The 16,297-nt window shown below is 35.4% G+C and overlaps 1 protein-coding gene across 4 annotated transcripts in view; it reads left to right on the top strand.

Moving 5' to 3' along the window:
- The window catches only part of ABCB1 (ATP binding cassette subfamily B member 1), a 54,613-nt gene extending 42,315 nt beyond the window's left edge, over positions 1–12,298 (top strand). For all 4 annotated transcript variants that reach the window (XM_037385156.1, XM_037385155.1, XM_037385154.1 and 1 more), the window contains 7 exons: positions 1,384–1,484; positions 3,297–3,437; positions 5,196–5,352; positions 5,798–5,995; positions 7,713–7,919; positions 9,487–9,633; positions 11,013–12,298. In XM_037385156.1, coding sequence (XP_037241053.1) covers positions 1,384–1,484; positions 3,297–3,437; positions 5,196–5,352; positions 5,798–5,995; positions 7,713–7,919; positions 9,487–9,633; positions 11,013–11,219 — 1,158 coding nt within the window. In that variant the 3' untranslated portion in view covers positions 11,220–12,298. The remainder of the gene's footprint in view (positions 1–1,383; positions 1,485–3,296; positions 3,438–5,195; positions 5,353–5,797; positions 5,996–7,712; positions 7,920–9,486; positions 9,634–11,012) is intronic.
- Positions 12,299–16,297: the final 3,999 nt, after the last annotated feature.

The raw sequence follows: 16,297 nt of genomic DNA, 5'->3' as shown, positions 1-16,297 counted from the left end.
TGGAAGCCCACTAGTGACTGGCAGCTAGCCGAATATAATGCCATTTGCTAAAACCCTTTGAGCCCAACCCATCAGCCAATTTTTCACGCAACATATTATGGAGTTCTCTAGGTGTGTGCCAGACATCTTGTCCAGAAGAATAGTGTGAGAGAGTGTCAAAGCTCTTATTAAAATGAAAAAAACCCATATATACTGGCTTCCCTTGGTCAACGGGATGGGTGACCTTGTCATAAAAGGAAATTAAGTTAGTTAACAGGACTTTGCCCCTGTAAACCCATCTTGGCTATGGCCAGTGACTGCATTGTCTCTCAAATGTTTTTGAATAACTTCCACAATAACCTTCTCCATGATTTTACCAGGCACTGAAGTGAGACTGACAGGCCTGTAGTAGTACAGTAAGTTATTAAGTTTTCATGCTTCTCCCTGAAGCTTCTGTCCTGTTTTTTCTGTAAATACATGCTCAGTTCAGAAAGATTTCTATAGAACAGGGATTTTACTTTTAGGACTTCTAGGCATGAGCCGGCAACAGAGGGAGTTTCAGGATCCTAGGTCCAGAGAAGCACAGTGTTCTCCCAAGAACTGGTTCTCAAAGAGCTTTATGGAAAATATGAGCCATGTAATATACCAAATGCAGTAACCATATTATGTAAAATAAATGCATATCTAGTCTATGCTTTCTAAAATTAAAATATAACATAATGTTAAGATTGAGCTTCTGTAAGTTTTAGGATGTTAAAAAAACATTGTCTGTCTCTTGGTAACAAAACCCTGTGCATATGGACTGAATTGACCATACAGGCTCCTACGCTTATTGTGTGGTCATTGAGGAAGACCTGGGCATCTACGTAGACTTAACAGACTACCTAAAAGCCCTGAATCTGTTGCTTCCTTGTAGGCATACATCTACTGCCTTCAAATGTTATTAAGTATCTTTGTGTATGCAAATGACTCAAGTCTAAAGAATCTGTAAGCTTAAAGAAGGTGTTATTGGTCAGATCAAATATTTACTGCTGAGATCTAAGTTAGGCTCCAGGCCCATATGTAACCTGGATATTCCAATTACAGCCCAAACACAGCGGACTGGAAGTTGAATGCTAAATTGCCATTTTTCTTACATTTGAATATGTACTCCATAATTGTCATTGCTCTCTAATGGTTTTTCCTCACTTATTTGGAGGACATTAAAGAGGTCTTATCAGAAAATCTCACTGTCGTAAAAATAAACATGTAAAATGCTTGCTTTTGATAACAAAGCTCCATGATTTTAATAACAATTATAAAACAATCAATATCATATTCCACCAGAATCTTATTATTAGCTTAGAATAAGAAATTGCAACCTAATCTTAAGTTTTGATTAAAACTTCTGTGTTTCTATTGCAGATTGCCACAGAAGCCATAGAAAATATTAGAACTGTTGTTAGTTTGACCCGAGAAAGAAAATTTGAGTTGATGTATGGGGAACGCTTGCAGGTACCATACAGGTATAATAAAAATAACTAAGCTAAAAAAAAAAATTAAAAATCTGTCTTCAAATTATAGAATAAATTACATATATTTACTTGGACAAACATTGATATTTGTTAGTGTGTATGATATAATGTAAAACCTAATTACTTTAGATATAATGTAAATATTTTACATAATTTTATTAACAAATGTAACCACCGGCCAACATTTTTGTTCTTTGATTTAATTAATTTTCTGTGATAATATTGGTATTTTCTATCGCAGTGTCACTTGGTTTGGAAAAATGTTAGTTCTAAGTGAGCTTTGCAAGTCATCTAATCTAACCTCCCACCTGAAGTGTTCCAGATATTTAATTAAATGCCTTTTAATGTAAATTGAATACTGCATTAAGCCATTTTTGAAAGTATGAATAGGACCGAAAACATTTGTGTAATTACTTATTGGTTTGCGGCTGAAAAAAAGTAATATAATTATACCTGTTCTAAATAAAAATTAAAAAGTCTTCAAGTGAATAACTAAAAAGATACTGTCAATTAAAGATTTATTTGTTCTAGAATGAAATATTTCCTTTTCAGACATCCATGAGAAAAGTAAAGGAAATGCCAGCATATGTACACAGATATGATGGGAGAGAAGTAGGGGTGCTGCTAATACATCCACCATAATAATTGAGTGGTTAGAGCATAGTGCAGGACATAAAAGATGTTAGTTAGGGATTTTTTCAGGCTGCTGGATTCCAAGTCTGTATCTCACAACTTGCAGGATGATGCCTAACCATTTTCAGGGTTGACATTGATGATTAGGGATTGATGGGATTGCTCCAAGACTTTCATCTTAATGTTGTTCTAATACACGTAAGAGCTTATTGCCCTATGGGTCAGTTTGTCTGGAAGAGATAGGACGTGTTTTTCAGTTAATATTTCAGTGCACGTTAAACCACTGATTAGGCAGAGTTGCTATTTTATAAAAATTGAGCTTAGGCCTTCTGTTATCCTGAATTAATGCACAAATCAGCTATGTAAAAGAGAAGTCACAACAGCCTCTTAATAAAAAAAAAACAAACATATTTGTGAATCTGGCTTCTGTATGTTTTGGTTTGGGTTCTTTCTAGAAGGAACCATACTGTTGTGACTTAGTGTTAATAAAATTAAACAGTTTTCTTTCTTTTTTTTATGGTATCGTTCATAGTTACAGAAAATTTTCTCTCTGCCTTGCTTTTAGTTATAGGCATAGTTTTATCATCCAAAATCTAATCTCTGCATCATACTTGCAGGCTTCATCTTATTTGAGAAAGGAATTTTGACTGATTAAATTGAAAATAAAGATTCTTAGGCATATAATATTGAACTTTAATATCTTTGTTATTCAGTTTACATAAAATTGCAAGTAAAGAAAAAATGTCACAAAAATATGGCTTTGGCTGAAGGTAAGTTAACAGTTCTGCTCTTTTTTTCCACTCTTATGTGATGCAGTAGTACAATTTCAACATGTTATTTACATCTTCAAAGTGGTAATCATGGACAGAACTTTAAAGTGTTTTAAAACTGTGAGACGCTAAGACAATGATTATAGATAGCATCTATGGTGTCAGCTGTTTTTGCACTATATGCACCAGCATATTACAAGCTGTTCTTGGAAGTAAATAAAATTTTGGGATCAAAACTAACTTTCTCTTGGACACAGCCTAATAGGAGACAAGGGATTGTATTGTTTAAGCATGAATACACTTCCCATTCATAACAGTATCATCTGAAGCCAATTAATTGGTTTTTGCATACTAGGATTTATGTATGATTTTTTGTGAAAATATCCATTATTTCTTACAGAAATTCTGTGAAGAAGGCACATATATTTGGATTGTGTTTTTCCCTTTCGCAAGCAATGATGTTCTTTACCTATGCTGGCTGTTTCCGGTTTGGTGCCTATCTAGTGGTGAATGGATTAATGGAGTATAAAGATGTGTTTTTGTAAGTATCTCCTTCGCAATCTTCTGTACTTAAATGTAATGAAAGCATATTACAAAGCCGATAATCATGGTGACTACAGAGTCTGATCTGTTCAGATAGACCTGATTTTGGATTTCCTTTCCTGTATTTATTTGGGACAATTATGTTTTCCAGAGGTTGAAACAGTATCCTACTTATGTCACTTTGTTTATTCTCACCAATCTTATCATCCATGTAGCTGTGAGTTTCTCTGTATATTCTACAAAAGACATAGTCGTACCTGTTCATTGAAGCATAATCATATTGTAAAAATCTTTTTAAGAATAGGTCATCAGTGTCTTTTTTAATTCTATGTCAGGTTTATTAATAGAAATTTGAGATCCTCTCTAAAATACACGTCAAATAATTGGAGAACAGGATTCCATAAGGCAGATGCTGTTCACTATAAGGGAAGGAAAACTAAATCATTTTAGATGACATTCATATAAGAAGCTTGTGCACTTAAATGAACCAATTTCATGTGGGAAATGAAAGCATCAACCATGAATGTAAGAACAGTATGTAGAGTACGGTACATGCTCATAGTCAGGTGGAGGATTTTATTTTTAATTTAGACAGGTACAAAAATTAAAAGGAATCACTTTGAAATTTTAGCTTATCCTTAGCTTCTTACTTTTATATTTTGGGTTTATAATGACTGTTTATGTAATCATTTGCCATAATACCTAAGAGCCCCTATCATAACCAAAGTCCCATTCTTCTAGATCGTATATAAAATAAGAAGAAATGTAATTTAGAATTTAAGAGTCAATAGCTCAATACAGGCCTATGGAAACAAGTATGAAAAGATTGAGATTCTACCAGTATGGATATCAGTGACCTCAATAGCTAAGAAAGGCCAATCATACCAATTTTTTGTGGGCAACCTGATTACAGACAGTTAACACAGCTCATTTTTGCTGTAAGATGTTGAAAAGTGTCTGCATTCCATCTGCTGGCTGAACACCTCCAGCCAGCTGGGTGAGTGAACTTCCAGTAGCTCAGTTAGTGTTAGGTCAGGCAATCCCTTCCAAATCTATGTGAGCCATTCTAGGCTGTTTAAATGCAGAATAAAATGGATTAGTTTATATAACTCTGATGAGAGAAGATAAAAATTAATGGATTTATTTTACTTTGCCTTTAAACAGGCTAAGAAGTCTCATAGCCTGCAAAGGTACATCTACATTCACCATAAAAAAATAATAGTGTAGTTTTCAGCCTTTTTCTGGTGTTGCGAACCCTTCAAACTTTTTCCAGCAGAGCTGTGATAGCAAATTAAATCTTCATTGTCATGTTACAGGCTTGATTTCTTACTTTCATTGGTGCCTTAAAAATTAATCACTAACTGCCAGAGGTCATTGAACCATAGAGAGGAAACCACAGCAACAGCAGAACAGGATTAGAGTAACAATTTCACCATCCATTGACCACTTTCCTTCTAGCCCCAGTTGAGACTAAATATAGTTAATCAATATTAATCATTACAGAAATTAGAGGTAATAAGTAACGAAAACATTGGATTTTGAATGGAGACTTGTTTATCTCACATAGTTAAAAGAGGGTGAAAACAAATTGCTGGGGCTAAATGAGTATTTAAATAATTATACTTGGTTAATACATTACTCTTTTTAATTTAGCCCCCTTTTTCTAATGAATAAAAGAAAAAATTGACTGCAGCCCCATTTGCATTGTCATTTTCTTCATTGCCTTTTATTGAATTTTTTTTCTTCCTGATTTCAGAGTATTTTCAGCTGTTGTATTTGGTGCAATGGCATTAGGACAAACCAGCTCTTTTGCTCCAGACTATGCCGAAGCCAAGATATCAGCAGCCCACTTGTTTCTGCTGTTTGAAAGAGTACCCTCAATAGATAGTTACAGCGAGGAAGGAGAGAAACCTGTAAGTAAGCCATGTGTAACAGGCAATATTATTTATGGACAATATTCCTCCCACTTCCTTCAGACTGATTTTTCTTTTCCTTCTGATTATTTCCTTATCTCAAAGTATTCTTGACACCTTATGCAAATGCAACATGGACTAAGTTCTCTATTGTGAGTCCAGCTTCTGCCCACATGGACTAAAGGTTATTTGTTTTGAAAATCTGGTTAAGGTACAATTTGTGTGGAGTTCAACTAGCAGAATTATGAGCATTTTCAAAACAGTTCAGTTCTGTACTTTGAATTTACAGCTTCAAAAGATTTGGACCACAGAGTTAAAGTCAGTATTCCAGCAAATGCAAAACTTTATTTCAGTGGGGGAAAAATACCCAAAACTTCTGCAACTCTATTCGAATCTTTTGTCAAATTGTCTTAAAGATGTAACAGTGATACTATTTCAATTATAGGAAACATTTGGGGGAAGCATAACGATCAAAGATGTGGCATTTAACTACCCAAACAGACCAGAGGTCAAAATCCTCCAAGGTTTGAATCTAAAAGTAGAAAAGGGACAAACTCTGGCTCTTGTTGGTAGCAGTGGCTGTGGGAAGAGCACTGTTGTTCAGCTGCTTGAGAGATTTTATGATCCGCTTGATGGAGAAATGGTAAGTATTTTTGTAAGAACATGTAAACATGTTAAGTGAAGATGTGCTTTTAGAGTATAACATATTTCTAATCTTATTTTTAAAATATTTTTAATGTTAAAGACAAGCAGTGACTCATCAGAGTTCCTTATTTAAAAGGGATTAATATTATAATGCAGAAAGTCCCTGTACCCCACATGGTAATATATTAATGAAGGAAGATCTGTGTGGTAAAAATATGCCCGATCCACAGCCTTAATGATGGCTTTGAATTTAGGACAAATTTGCTGAGAAGTTTTTGTTATGAAAACTTTAAAAGTTATTAAATACACGTATCTACTTCTGTGTAATGTAGTAATAGAACTTTCCATCTATGTTTTTTCCTAAAACAGTGAACATTGACAAAAATAATTGTTATCGTTATTTTTACTTGTCAGAAACATCTTTCAGAGTATGCCCACCCACCAAGTGACAGATTGTAAATACTTTTGGTAATTTTGGTTTAAGTACATCTAGGGTTTCCCACACTACTTATTCAGCAAATTTACATAATTTTTTTTTCATATAACCGTATTGTTTATTGCCATTTTGCTGTAAAATGTGCTGAGATTTTGCTTAAAAAAGAACCCACATGGTTTGGGTTGGATGAGGTGAGATTAACAAGAATGTTCAGAACTTGTCTCTGCAGAGATACGCACAAATGATAAAGCAATACTTAAATAAGGCTTGGGTGTAATGGGCAAGATTTTTCTGAGGTTGGAACAAGTCCAGTGTAGCAAACTGATGTGTTGAAAGAAGCAGCATAGGTGCCCCAAAAGTATGTTTAACCAAGTGCAACTTCATCACCAATGTTTTTGACCTTGTATCCATAAATAACCAACAGTGGTTTACTGAAGGGAAATTAATCTACTGAAGGTAGATTAACCACATCCAGTATCCATGTTTTGAAAGGGGTAGTTCTTCAGTTATCCAGCTGATCATGTCACTCAACACATAGCCTGAGCAATGCACTAGGTGATTCTAGTGGAGATGTAACAGCCCTTTTAATGTCCTGGTACATTTGTGTCCAAGTTGATATGACTGCATAATTATGAAACTGATCTATCCAGAAAAAAAAATATTTCTCTTGACATTTATCTAATAGACAATTATAGTAACTCAGTAGTCAAATTTAGCAGAAGTATGACAGAGTTATCAATAAAGCAGACTGGCTGCAAATGACATCTTAAGGAATCCAGAAGTAAATTTGTCCATTGTCAGGCAGTACGTTACAATTAAATTTAAGATATGATGCTTGACTTAGAGATGTGTGAAGGAGTGAACCTGACTCTTTCTTTATTTTAATGGAATACTACTGCCAATCAGCTCCTTCCGTGGGAATATATGTGCAAATGGGGGAAAGCTTTACTGCCGAAGACAGAAATGAAAGAAATTTGCCCAAAGTTCTTTGAAGTTGCTTTAGTATATCCTGTCTTTCAACTGTCTTCAAAATCCTGATTAAAGCTTTAAGCAAAGAAAAGGACTGAGGCAGCAGAAGGGACTATCCTCACTCTTATATAATAGCCCTTAGAGAATTTTGGAACATAGCGGAGAAGGAGGGGAAAGGATTGTATGAGCTTTCAATATGGTAACTCTAAGGAAAGAGCTGCAATTGCACAACTTCTGTATGTGAATTTACCATAAGTCTCAAATCCCCATATAGCTACATGACTGAAATTTAAAATGTTTTGTTTCTCAGCTTTTTGATGGCAAAAGTGCAAAGCGACTAAATATCCAGTGGCTGAGAGCTCAGATTGGTATTGTCTCACAAGAACCGATCCTGTTTGACTGCACTATAGCTGAAAATATTGCATACGGAGATAACAGTCGGCAAGTGTCACATGAGGAAATTGTTAATGCAGCAAAAGAAGCCAATATTCATTCCTTCATTGACTCTCTGCCAGATGTAAGTTATTCGTTCTCTCTCATACTTAGAATGGAGGTCACCTACTGTGGCAGGGAAAAATTGTGTCCATTTATGATTCCCTGGGATAGAATAATTACCTGAGATGCAAAATTCTCTGAAACTGATTTTTAAATCTTGTCCTTTCTTAATTGCATTTACCATACTTATTTTCACTCTGGGAGACTCTATTGTCAGGTGGAGACCTGAACTTTTAAGATACCTGGGAAGAAAATCCACAATTCTGAGACCTGGAAGTATGGGGTGGGGATTTTTTTAGTGAATTTAACATTTCTTTTTATGTTCCTATTTATCTCAAGCATATGTAAAGGACTCTGCTAGACTGACAAGTTTCTTTTACATTTCTTCCAGTTATACCTAGTCAGAATTTAAATTTCTAGTATTCCTACAGTTCAAAAATTACTAAGAAAGTTTTTCACACACACACACCCCCCTCTGTGTGTGTGTGTGTATATGACCAACACGTAACAATGTAAGAATGAACATCCTGAGTCAGGTAAAAGGTCTGTCATGCACAAAATCTTGTCCCAGGCAGTGACCAGCAATATATATTTACAAATAAGTCTTCAAAAAGACTAAAAATTAATCACATTTCCCCTGGTTTCTCATCTAACTTTGCATAATTTGTGACTTGGGGATTTCCTAAGATAGAAATCATGTTTTATTATTTAGTTCTGGATGGATTTTAGTTCTGCAGGTTTGACAAATCAATTTCTAACCTATGTCAACTTGTATCCAAAACTTCCTGAAGCAAAGAGGTCAACAGCTGCTTTGTATGTTCTAAATATTCAGCTCAATTTCAGCCTGTTAAGCTGCTTTTTGCATTTCTCAAAAAAAATACAAAGGCCAAAGTCCATGATTCTTGCAAGTCGTGCTTAATTTCTAGTGACTTAGAGTTCTGCTTTTTCCAAAACTTTTTAGAGAAATCTTGTTTATATAATGATGGCTCATAAAACTTCCATGCTTTTTGCGACCAAATATACCTCAAATACTACAGTGACCTACAGACCTACATGACTGGTCCACCTTAACTGATATAACTAAATTAAAATCATAACTGTCCAAAACTGTAGTATAGATAAAGCATATAAGTGTATGTGTCTATATATAGATACATAGTATATAATTTGGCCTGAAACTGATCAATCTTATACATGGCTATTTTTTAGTTCAGGATGAATAAATATGGGTTACAACAACAACTGATTGGTTAAGATACCAAGTCGGAGTGTTAAAGGTCAGAGTTTGATCCCCAGTATTGTCATAAACTTTCACTGAGCTTGGTGTTCTGTCTCCTGATTGAAAATGTTGCCTTCCAACCTTAGAGGGGTTGTTGCTTTGAATTTACAAAACGGCTGATGCTACAAAGAAGTCTCCTAGTAAAAGATTTATAGATCTGTGGCAGATAGCAATTCTGGTCATCTGTTTTTAGAGAGCTATTGGCATCAAATATGCAGTTTATGGATGGTTGGTGTCAGGGTTGATATACTTAAATATACTTCAGAATAATTTTGCATTCATAATCTGAACTTAATTATATTGTTCCTAGAAATACAACACCCGTGTAGGAGACAAAGGAACTCAGCTTTCTGGTGGTCAGAAACAGCGTATTGCTATTGCCCGAGCTCTTGTACGTCAGCCTCAAATTCTGCTACTGGATGAAGCTACATCTGCCTTAGATACAGAAAGTGAAAAGGTAACTTGATTGTGGATTGCCAGGAATCTGGAACCTAAATCCGTATTTGTTTCTATTATGCTTACAGTTTTCACTCCCATAGGTTAAAGCCCAAAGCTGGAAATACAGTGTTTTAAGCACATTACATATTAATGTTAATAACAGACAAATATAAAGGTCTTACTCCTCATTGCCAAAAAAAAAAAATAAAATATTTTTTTGAATCTGTATGGCAGTAGACAGATCAAAGTAGCAACGACAAAGGCATTCCTTTGCCTGAAATTCTTCAGGCTTCAATTAGAAAAGTGCTATCAAAATTGAATCAGGAGGCACAAACTTCAGAAGCTGAAAAGGTTGAGGGTGCTGCCAGAAAACTTTTTTTTCTGGGAAACTGCCAAATCTTGCTTTCATAATTTTTCTTGTTTCTCCCATTGATCTTCAGTCCTTGCTATATGTTCATGGCTAATATGCAAACTCCCAGTGAAAAAATTGCTAGAATACTTTAATCTTAAATCTGCAATCTTGGTATAACAAAATTACAATCTACCTGTAGAAAATCAACACAGATTCTACAAAAATACTTACTAACAATGAGGCAAATATTATAACAAATATAATCTGAAAAGCTCAAACCCTATGGACTAAGTTTTGATTAATTCTAGGCATAAAGCCATAAGGATTGAGTGGAAAATGCCATTAAATAATTCCAGAATTCCTTGTTTTCTTTATTATTTGGCAGTTAGGTACAGAAATTTCATCTCTTATTTTATTCTGCATAATAAACACAACAAATAAAGAAAAGAAAGCAGAGATTCTTATTAGTGTTTTTCTGCTGTTGCTAGCTTTAAGAAAAACATAATTTGTGAGATCCCCTGTGAAATCATGAGAACTAGTATGATTGATAATAGTTGGCCTAAGATTACTGATTGAACTCCCATATATAATTAGTCAAGGAAGGGACCTCTGGAGGTCTCTAATCAAATCTCCTCTTCAAACGAGGGCCAATAATAAATTCAAATTAGGCTGCTTGGTGCTGTGTCCAGTAGGGTCCTTGAAAATCTCCAAGGAGATTCAACAAGCTCTCTTTTGTCCCTGTTCCAGTGCTTAATTATCTTTGCAGTGAATATTTCTTATATCCAGTCAGAATGTCCTCTATTATAATTTATGGCCACGCATCTCAGTAATGAACCTGGTTCTATCTCATTCTCTTATCTATCATGACATCATCCACTGCCACAGTTTTGACTCTGACAACACAGGGTAATTCTAAAACAGGAAACTAAAGCCACAGATATCCCCTTTCCCTCACTGTCATATTACAGTTTACTTCACAGATGGCAATTGAGCTGTCTCATGACAGCTGCCAGAATAGTTCACATTTTGGTTTGTTTATTGTGCAGATTGTCCAGGAAGCGCTGGATAAAGCCAGAGAAGGTCGCACCTGCATCGTGATAGCTCACCGCCTCTCTACCATCCAAAATGCTGACAAGATTGCTGTAGTCCAGAATGGCAAGGTCGTAGAGCAAGGGACCCATCAGCAGCTCCTGGCTGAAAAAGGCATCTACTATTCTCTGGTCAACATTCAGAGTGGGTCATGCAACATGTAAATTAAAGGCAGCATTTATCTCTGAATTGTCACTGTAATTATTTCAATACTGCTTTTTATTCCCTGTAATTATTTTTATATCAATAGTCAGTCTTGATACTTTTGGTTTTCTTTCTTCCTTCCGTAAGTCCTATGAAAACAAGAAATACTAAGTAAACAAGTACCATTTTCTCACTACTAGTTTTCATTATTCGAACAACTCTACTGTGCGGCCGAAGCAGAAGCCTATTGACACTTATAAAAGTAGAAGCATGCTAAGGCAAATGTAATTAATATTAGCTTGCTTTGAATTCTGTCAAAATCACACTAAGCAGGAGTGTCTGGTAAACAACCTCTAAACATTTTCATGCACAGTAAAAATAGTTTTGCTATTGCGAGAAAAAACCTCAAGCTTTATCCTCACTGTGTAAGGCACAGTCACTCCTGGCCTATTAGGGTTGTTACAAGAACTTGCAGGTCAGCTGGAGCTTGAGGCCAGATGTCTCGTTGTGACATGGTGGTTTAGCGTGGGATGACAGCAAAGGTCTTGAAAATATGGGTGCAGGCAGTAAACAAATATCCCTGAACTGTAAGTATCTCGCTGATGGTCAGTTACCGGTCGCAACCTTAAAAGCTGGGAAAAGACTGTTTTAAGTATGACACAGAAAAAGAAGCAGCAGATAAGAAAAAACCCACAACTGATGGGCAAGGCAAGTCACCACTGTAGCCTGGGAAAGTAGTATCTGCAAGCCCCCCCACCTTCTAGGGGTCAAGGGCTAAGATCTCTCTAAAGACTGCAATATTTTATAGAAGGTGAAAATCTTGAATCTGGGCTTGGAGGAGTGGGAGGGGAGAGCATTTTTTCCTTCACTGAAGAGCTCTTGAACCTGATCACCCTGATGACTAAGACTCTCAAGGACTGTAACTAATTACATGGTATCAGCTCTGTGATATTGTATATTAGTTACTAATTTAGAATGATTGTTAAGGACTAACTGATTTGAATATGTAGTAATAATGATTAATAATTATTAAGAACTATTAGAAATGTATATTGTTAATGAGTACCTATACAGTAAAGTTTTGGTTTTAAGTTTAAAACTGGCCTGATTAATCAGTCTTTCACACTTCCTTCACAGCGATTTCTGGTTCCCTGAGATTTATACATATGATCTCTTATCTACAGGTAAATATTTGCACACACACAGCCTGACAGGCAGTTAGGCCCATCAGTGTACTAATAACACCTTCCAGAGTGTTGATTGATGCAGTCTCATTGTATTCCTTTTGAATCACTTAAGTTTTTTCTTTTGTTCCTTAGATGGCAAACCAATTTGACTAGAAGATTTGTTTGTTTTCTATATATGTATTACTCGGTACAATAAGGTTCTTGTCCATACATAAGGCTATTAGTCTGCACCATAAAATAAACAAGTTATACTTGCAATTGGAAGAATGGAATAGATATTCTTTAACATTATAGTCTGAAGAGTCAAGTGAGAACACATTTAGCTTGGTTTTTTCTTTTTTTTTTTTTTTTACTAAATTCTAAATTTTAGTCTTTTAGAACTAGGCTTTTTAATTTTTGATGATAGAACTTCTAATGATTGGACTAGTAATGACTGGATTGTTTCTCCGAATTGTATAATGTCAAAGATGGTTGTTTTACCAGATAAATTTAGCTCTTCCTGAAAATCAGGCAAGCACTGTAAATGTTTTGCCACAGACATCTGAAAATCTGTTTTGAAAATTTTGGCCATATAGTTTAAAATCTATTTCAAAAATTCATGTCAAATGTAGAAACTTTCCCAAACAATCTATTTTTCCCTATCCTTTTCTTCCACATTTCTAAAGAAGTATTTCCTCTTTTTTGAGATTTACGTAGAAGTTTACATAATAATTGCTAAACATCTCACTTTTGGTTGAAAAGGGCTATAAAGAGAGTAAACACTTTCCTTTAAGGATAATGGATCTTTATTTCCAAATCCACCATAAATGCTGAAATGACTATGCAGCTGCTCACAATTGCTTTCCTTTCAGAAGACCACAACAACCATATTACTACTATTGTGCTATCACCATGTGCCTCATCGTGTAATTTTTAGTCATAAAGCCAAAGGACTGACAGGAACACCTCCAAAAATGTATTCTTCACCATGTTCTATTCATACATTTTTACACTACAAATGCTTGACCAAAAGGAAAGGTGGACTGACCTAGGACCATTCTGCTTTAAGGACCATTATTCTTCTGTGTCATTCTACAGGGCATAAGACACCTTACTTCCTAGGTCTGCCTTTTCAGTTAGGGTCTTAGACATTTTGGTTCACCTTGATGTCTTAAGACACTTGTCTGATCTCTGAGACCTCCTTGTTGGAATTGTCAGCACCTATCTTTGATCATAAGGACCCTAACCACATGATAATACATGTGTGTTGTCATTCTGAAGTACTAGGCCTTTTTTCCTGTCATGTTCTTCTTTTGAGAGCCTGCAGCAGTTTCAAGCAGGATTTATCTTTCTGGAGGAAGGTAATCTAGCAATAGTTTTCACACATTTCTTGTGCCTCTTACCCCATTACCTTCGGAACGTCTTTAGAAAGATGTCAGCAGCGGCACCACGTTGGCAATTCTAAACACTTTCCAAGCAGCATATGCCACTGTCTGTGAGAAAAAGCAGGAAGGACTTAAGTTCACCACTCTGCTAGCCCTCCTGCTGAAACAACTAATCAAAAGAGCTCTCAGAAGAAAAACAGTCTTTAGGTCTAGAAATCCTTCCTTACTGCCAATTCTTATCAGGGTGGTGAATACTACAGTGTCCTATTGCCCAGCATTTTCCAGCATACTTGCCCCTACAAGGGCAATTTGCTGTTCCTTATGTAATAAATACCTCACTACTAAGCCCTTCTGTAATTTCTGTCATAGAGTGAGAGCACAAATAAACTCCAGCATTCTCTTTCCCATCAAAAGATTCTGAAGGAATATTTCTCACCAATGCCATAGACCATGTACCATCTCCAAATGACTGTAAATCAGTTCTGGATCTCCACTAGTTGCTTCTTCAGGCGTTGCCTCAAAGTTTTTTCCCAAACTATCCCAAGTGTTGGGAGATGTTCAACAATCTTCCACTGTGATACTGACTGCCCATCAACCTAACTTCAATGGAAGCAGTTCTCCTTCCTTATGAGTAAATCCTTTGAACCTATTGCCTCTTTCTTGCTGTTATACTTGTCTATGAAAACAATCTTCCTGGTAGTATTCGTTTCTGTAAGACACTAAAGATCTCCTTGAAATGTTTGTTAATGAGTAATCCTTAATAGTACAAACAGACATACAATTAATATCTTCCTCAAGACGTATTGTCTATTTATACATTTATAACTCTTCTTCTTATTCCTCTCCCTCAAAATCCAATCTACTGTGTAGACTTGGTCACTGAAAGAAGAGGACAACTCTAAGGAGAGGAGAAACGTGGCACACTGCCTATGAATACACAGTAAAAACAGTCAGCCAGCCATTCTTGTGCAGAAAAAGCCACATTCTAATTATATCTATAGACTAACTAACTGTTATTGTCAAGTACTCAGTCTTGCTTCTAGACAATATACCTAGAACAATGTAGTTTAGTGATACATTCATTCTGTATTTCTAAGACAGGACAGTATCTTTTATTCTAGTTATTTTAATGCAGTAAACTGAAAGCAGAAAGTAAGAAACAGGACCAGCAGCCACTTCAAATCCTTTGCTGTGAATTCCATGGACTGTAGAGATATCAAAAGTAGATGAGGGAAAAGAACAGAACACATGAGGACAACTATCTTTAGCAATCCCTGTTACTGTAAGGTGAGTACATTTTCTTTTGTCTTTGTGTGCTTATTTCTGTGTACATTTCATTCTAGCTGTACTCCGTTAACTAAGATCAGTATGCTAATGCTGTTGCTGTAGATGTCTAGGGCAGGACTACGTCTAACTGAAAGTTAGCTTTCCATTAGCCTAAGCTCATTTCTTTCTGAGCAAGCTCATTTTCTGCACAGTTGACAAAGACCTGGCCAATGAAGTCTAGGGCACAGTTCATCCCATTCTGGAGTTGCTGTTGCTAGCAGGCCAGATTAACAACCTCGTGTTGTATCTCTTATTCTTCATGCATGCTAGAGTTGAGAATTACAGTTCAGAATGCTAATATTTCGAGGTTCAGCTTGTTAATGGCACATTCAATGAAGCATACAACAATCTAGTTTTGCAGTTGTTTATAATTTAATTTCCTGAGAAGCCTGATAAATCATCAGAAACTTAGTTACTCTCTGCTTTCATTTGAAGACATTTGAAATCTTTCATTTGAAGACATGGTTATTCCTTCTAACTCTCATTCTTCCTATTCTTCCATATTACCTAGGAGATTTTAAAGATAGAAAAATGTATGTAATTTTCATCCAAGAATCTTTCATTGATAAAGAATTTCTAAAGTGTCCTTCAAAATTTCTCTAGTCCTGAAAAAATGAAAAGCTAGGAGCAATTTCTGTGTCTAAACTTTCACACCAGTTTCCTTTGAGTTCATGATGGAAGGTGTGTATTTTCTTTATTATCACCAGTACTACTCAATTATTTTTCTTTCTGTGACCATGTCTTTAATTTGCCACATGATGGCCTAATTTATTCAGACAATAGCTAAATTAATCTGCGTTTTCTTTTTGAAATATCTTTTTCTTTTCTTCTTTATGTACATCTTGTTCAACTCAGTATATGCAGTGTTCTATGTTATTTCTTCCTAATTTAACCTTATTCATCACAAAATACATTAAAATAAAAGAGAAGGTTAAAGAAGAGTCTTCCCATGTATTAAAATAGTTCTAAATATTATAAGAACAAAGAGGTTTTCACTTAGTCTGGGTAATTTGATTCCAGATATAAAGTTTCAGTGCCATTTTCCTGAGTGAATTACTTCTTTAAAAGGTATTATGTTCACTATCACTATTGTTCTACATTGAATTTCAGATGCCCTATAATTTTGGAAGAACACATATAGAAATCTACAAAATAGGGTATTCAAACTTCTGTCTCAGATTGTCAACAAAAATTTTGGGCTATTGTTCTCATCCACATTTT

Source organism: Falco rusticolus, chromosome 4 (assembly GCF_015220075.1).
Source record: "Falco rusticolus isolate bFalRus1 chromosome 4, bFalRus1.pri, whole genome shotgun sequence".
Taxonomy (NCBI): domain Eukaryota; kingdom Metazoa; phylum Chordata; class Aves; order Falconiformes; family Falconidae; genus Falco; species Falco rusticolus.
This window is presented reverse-complemented; position numbering and strand designations above follow the sequence as displayed.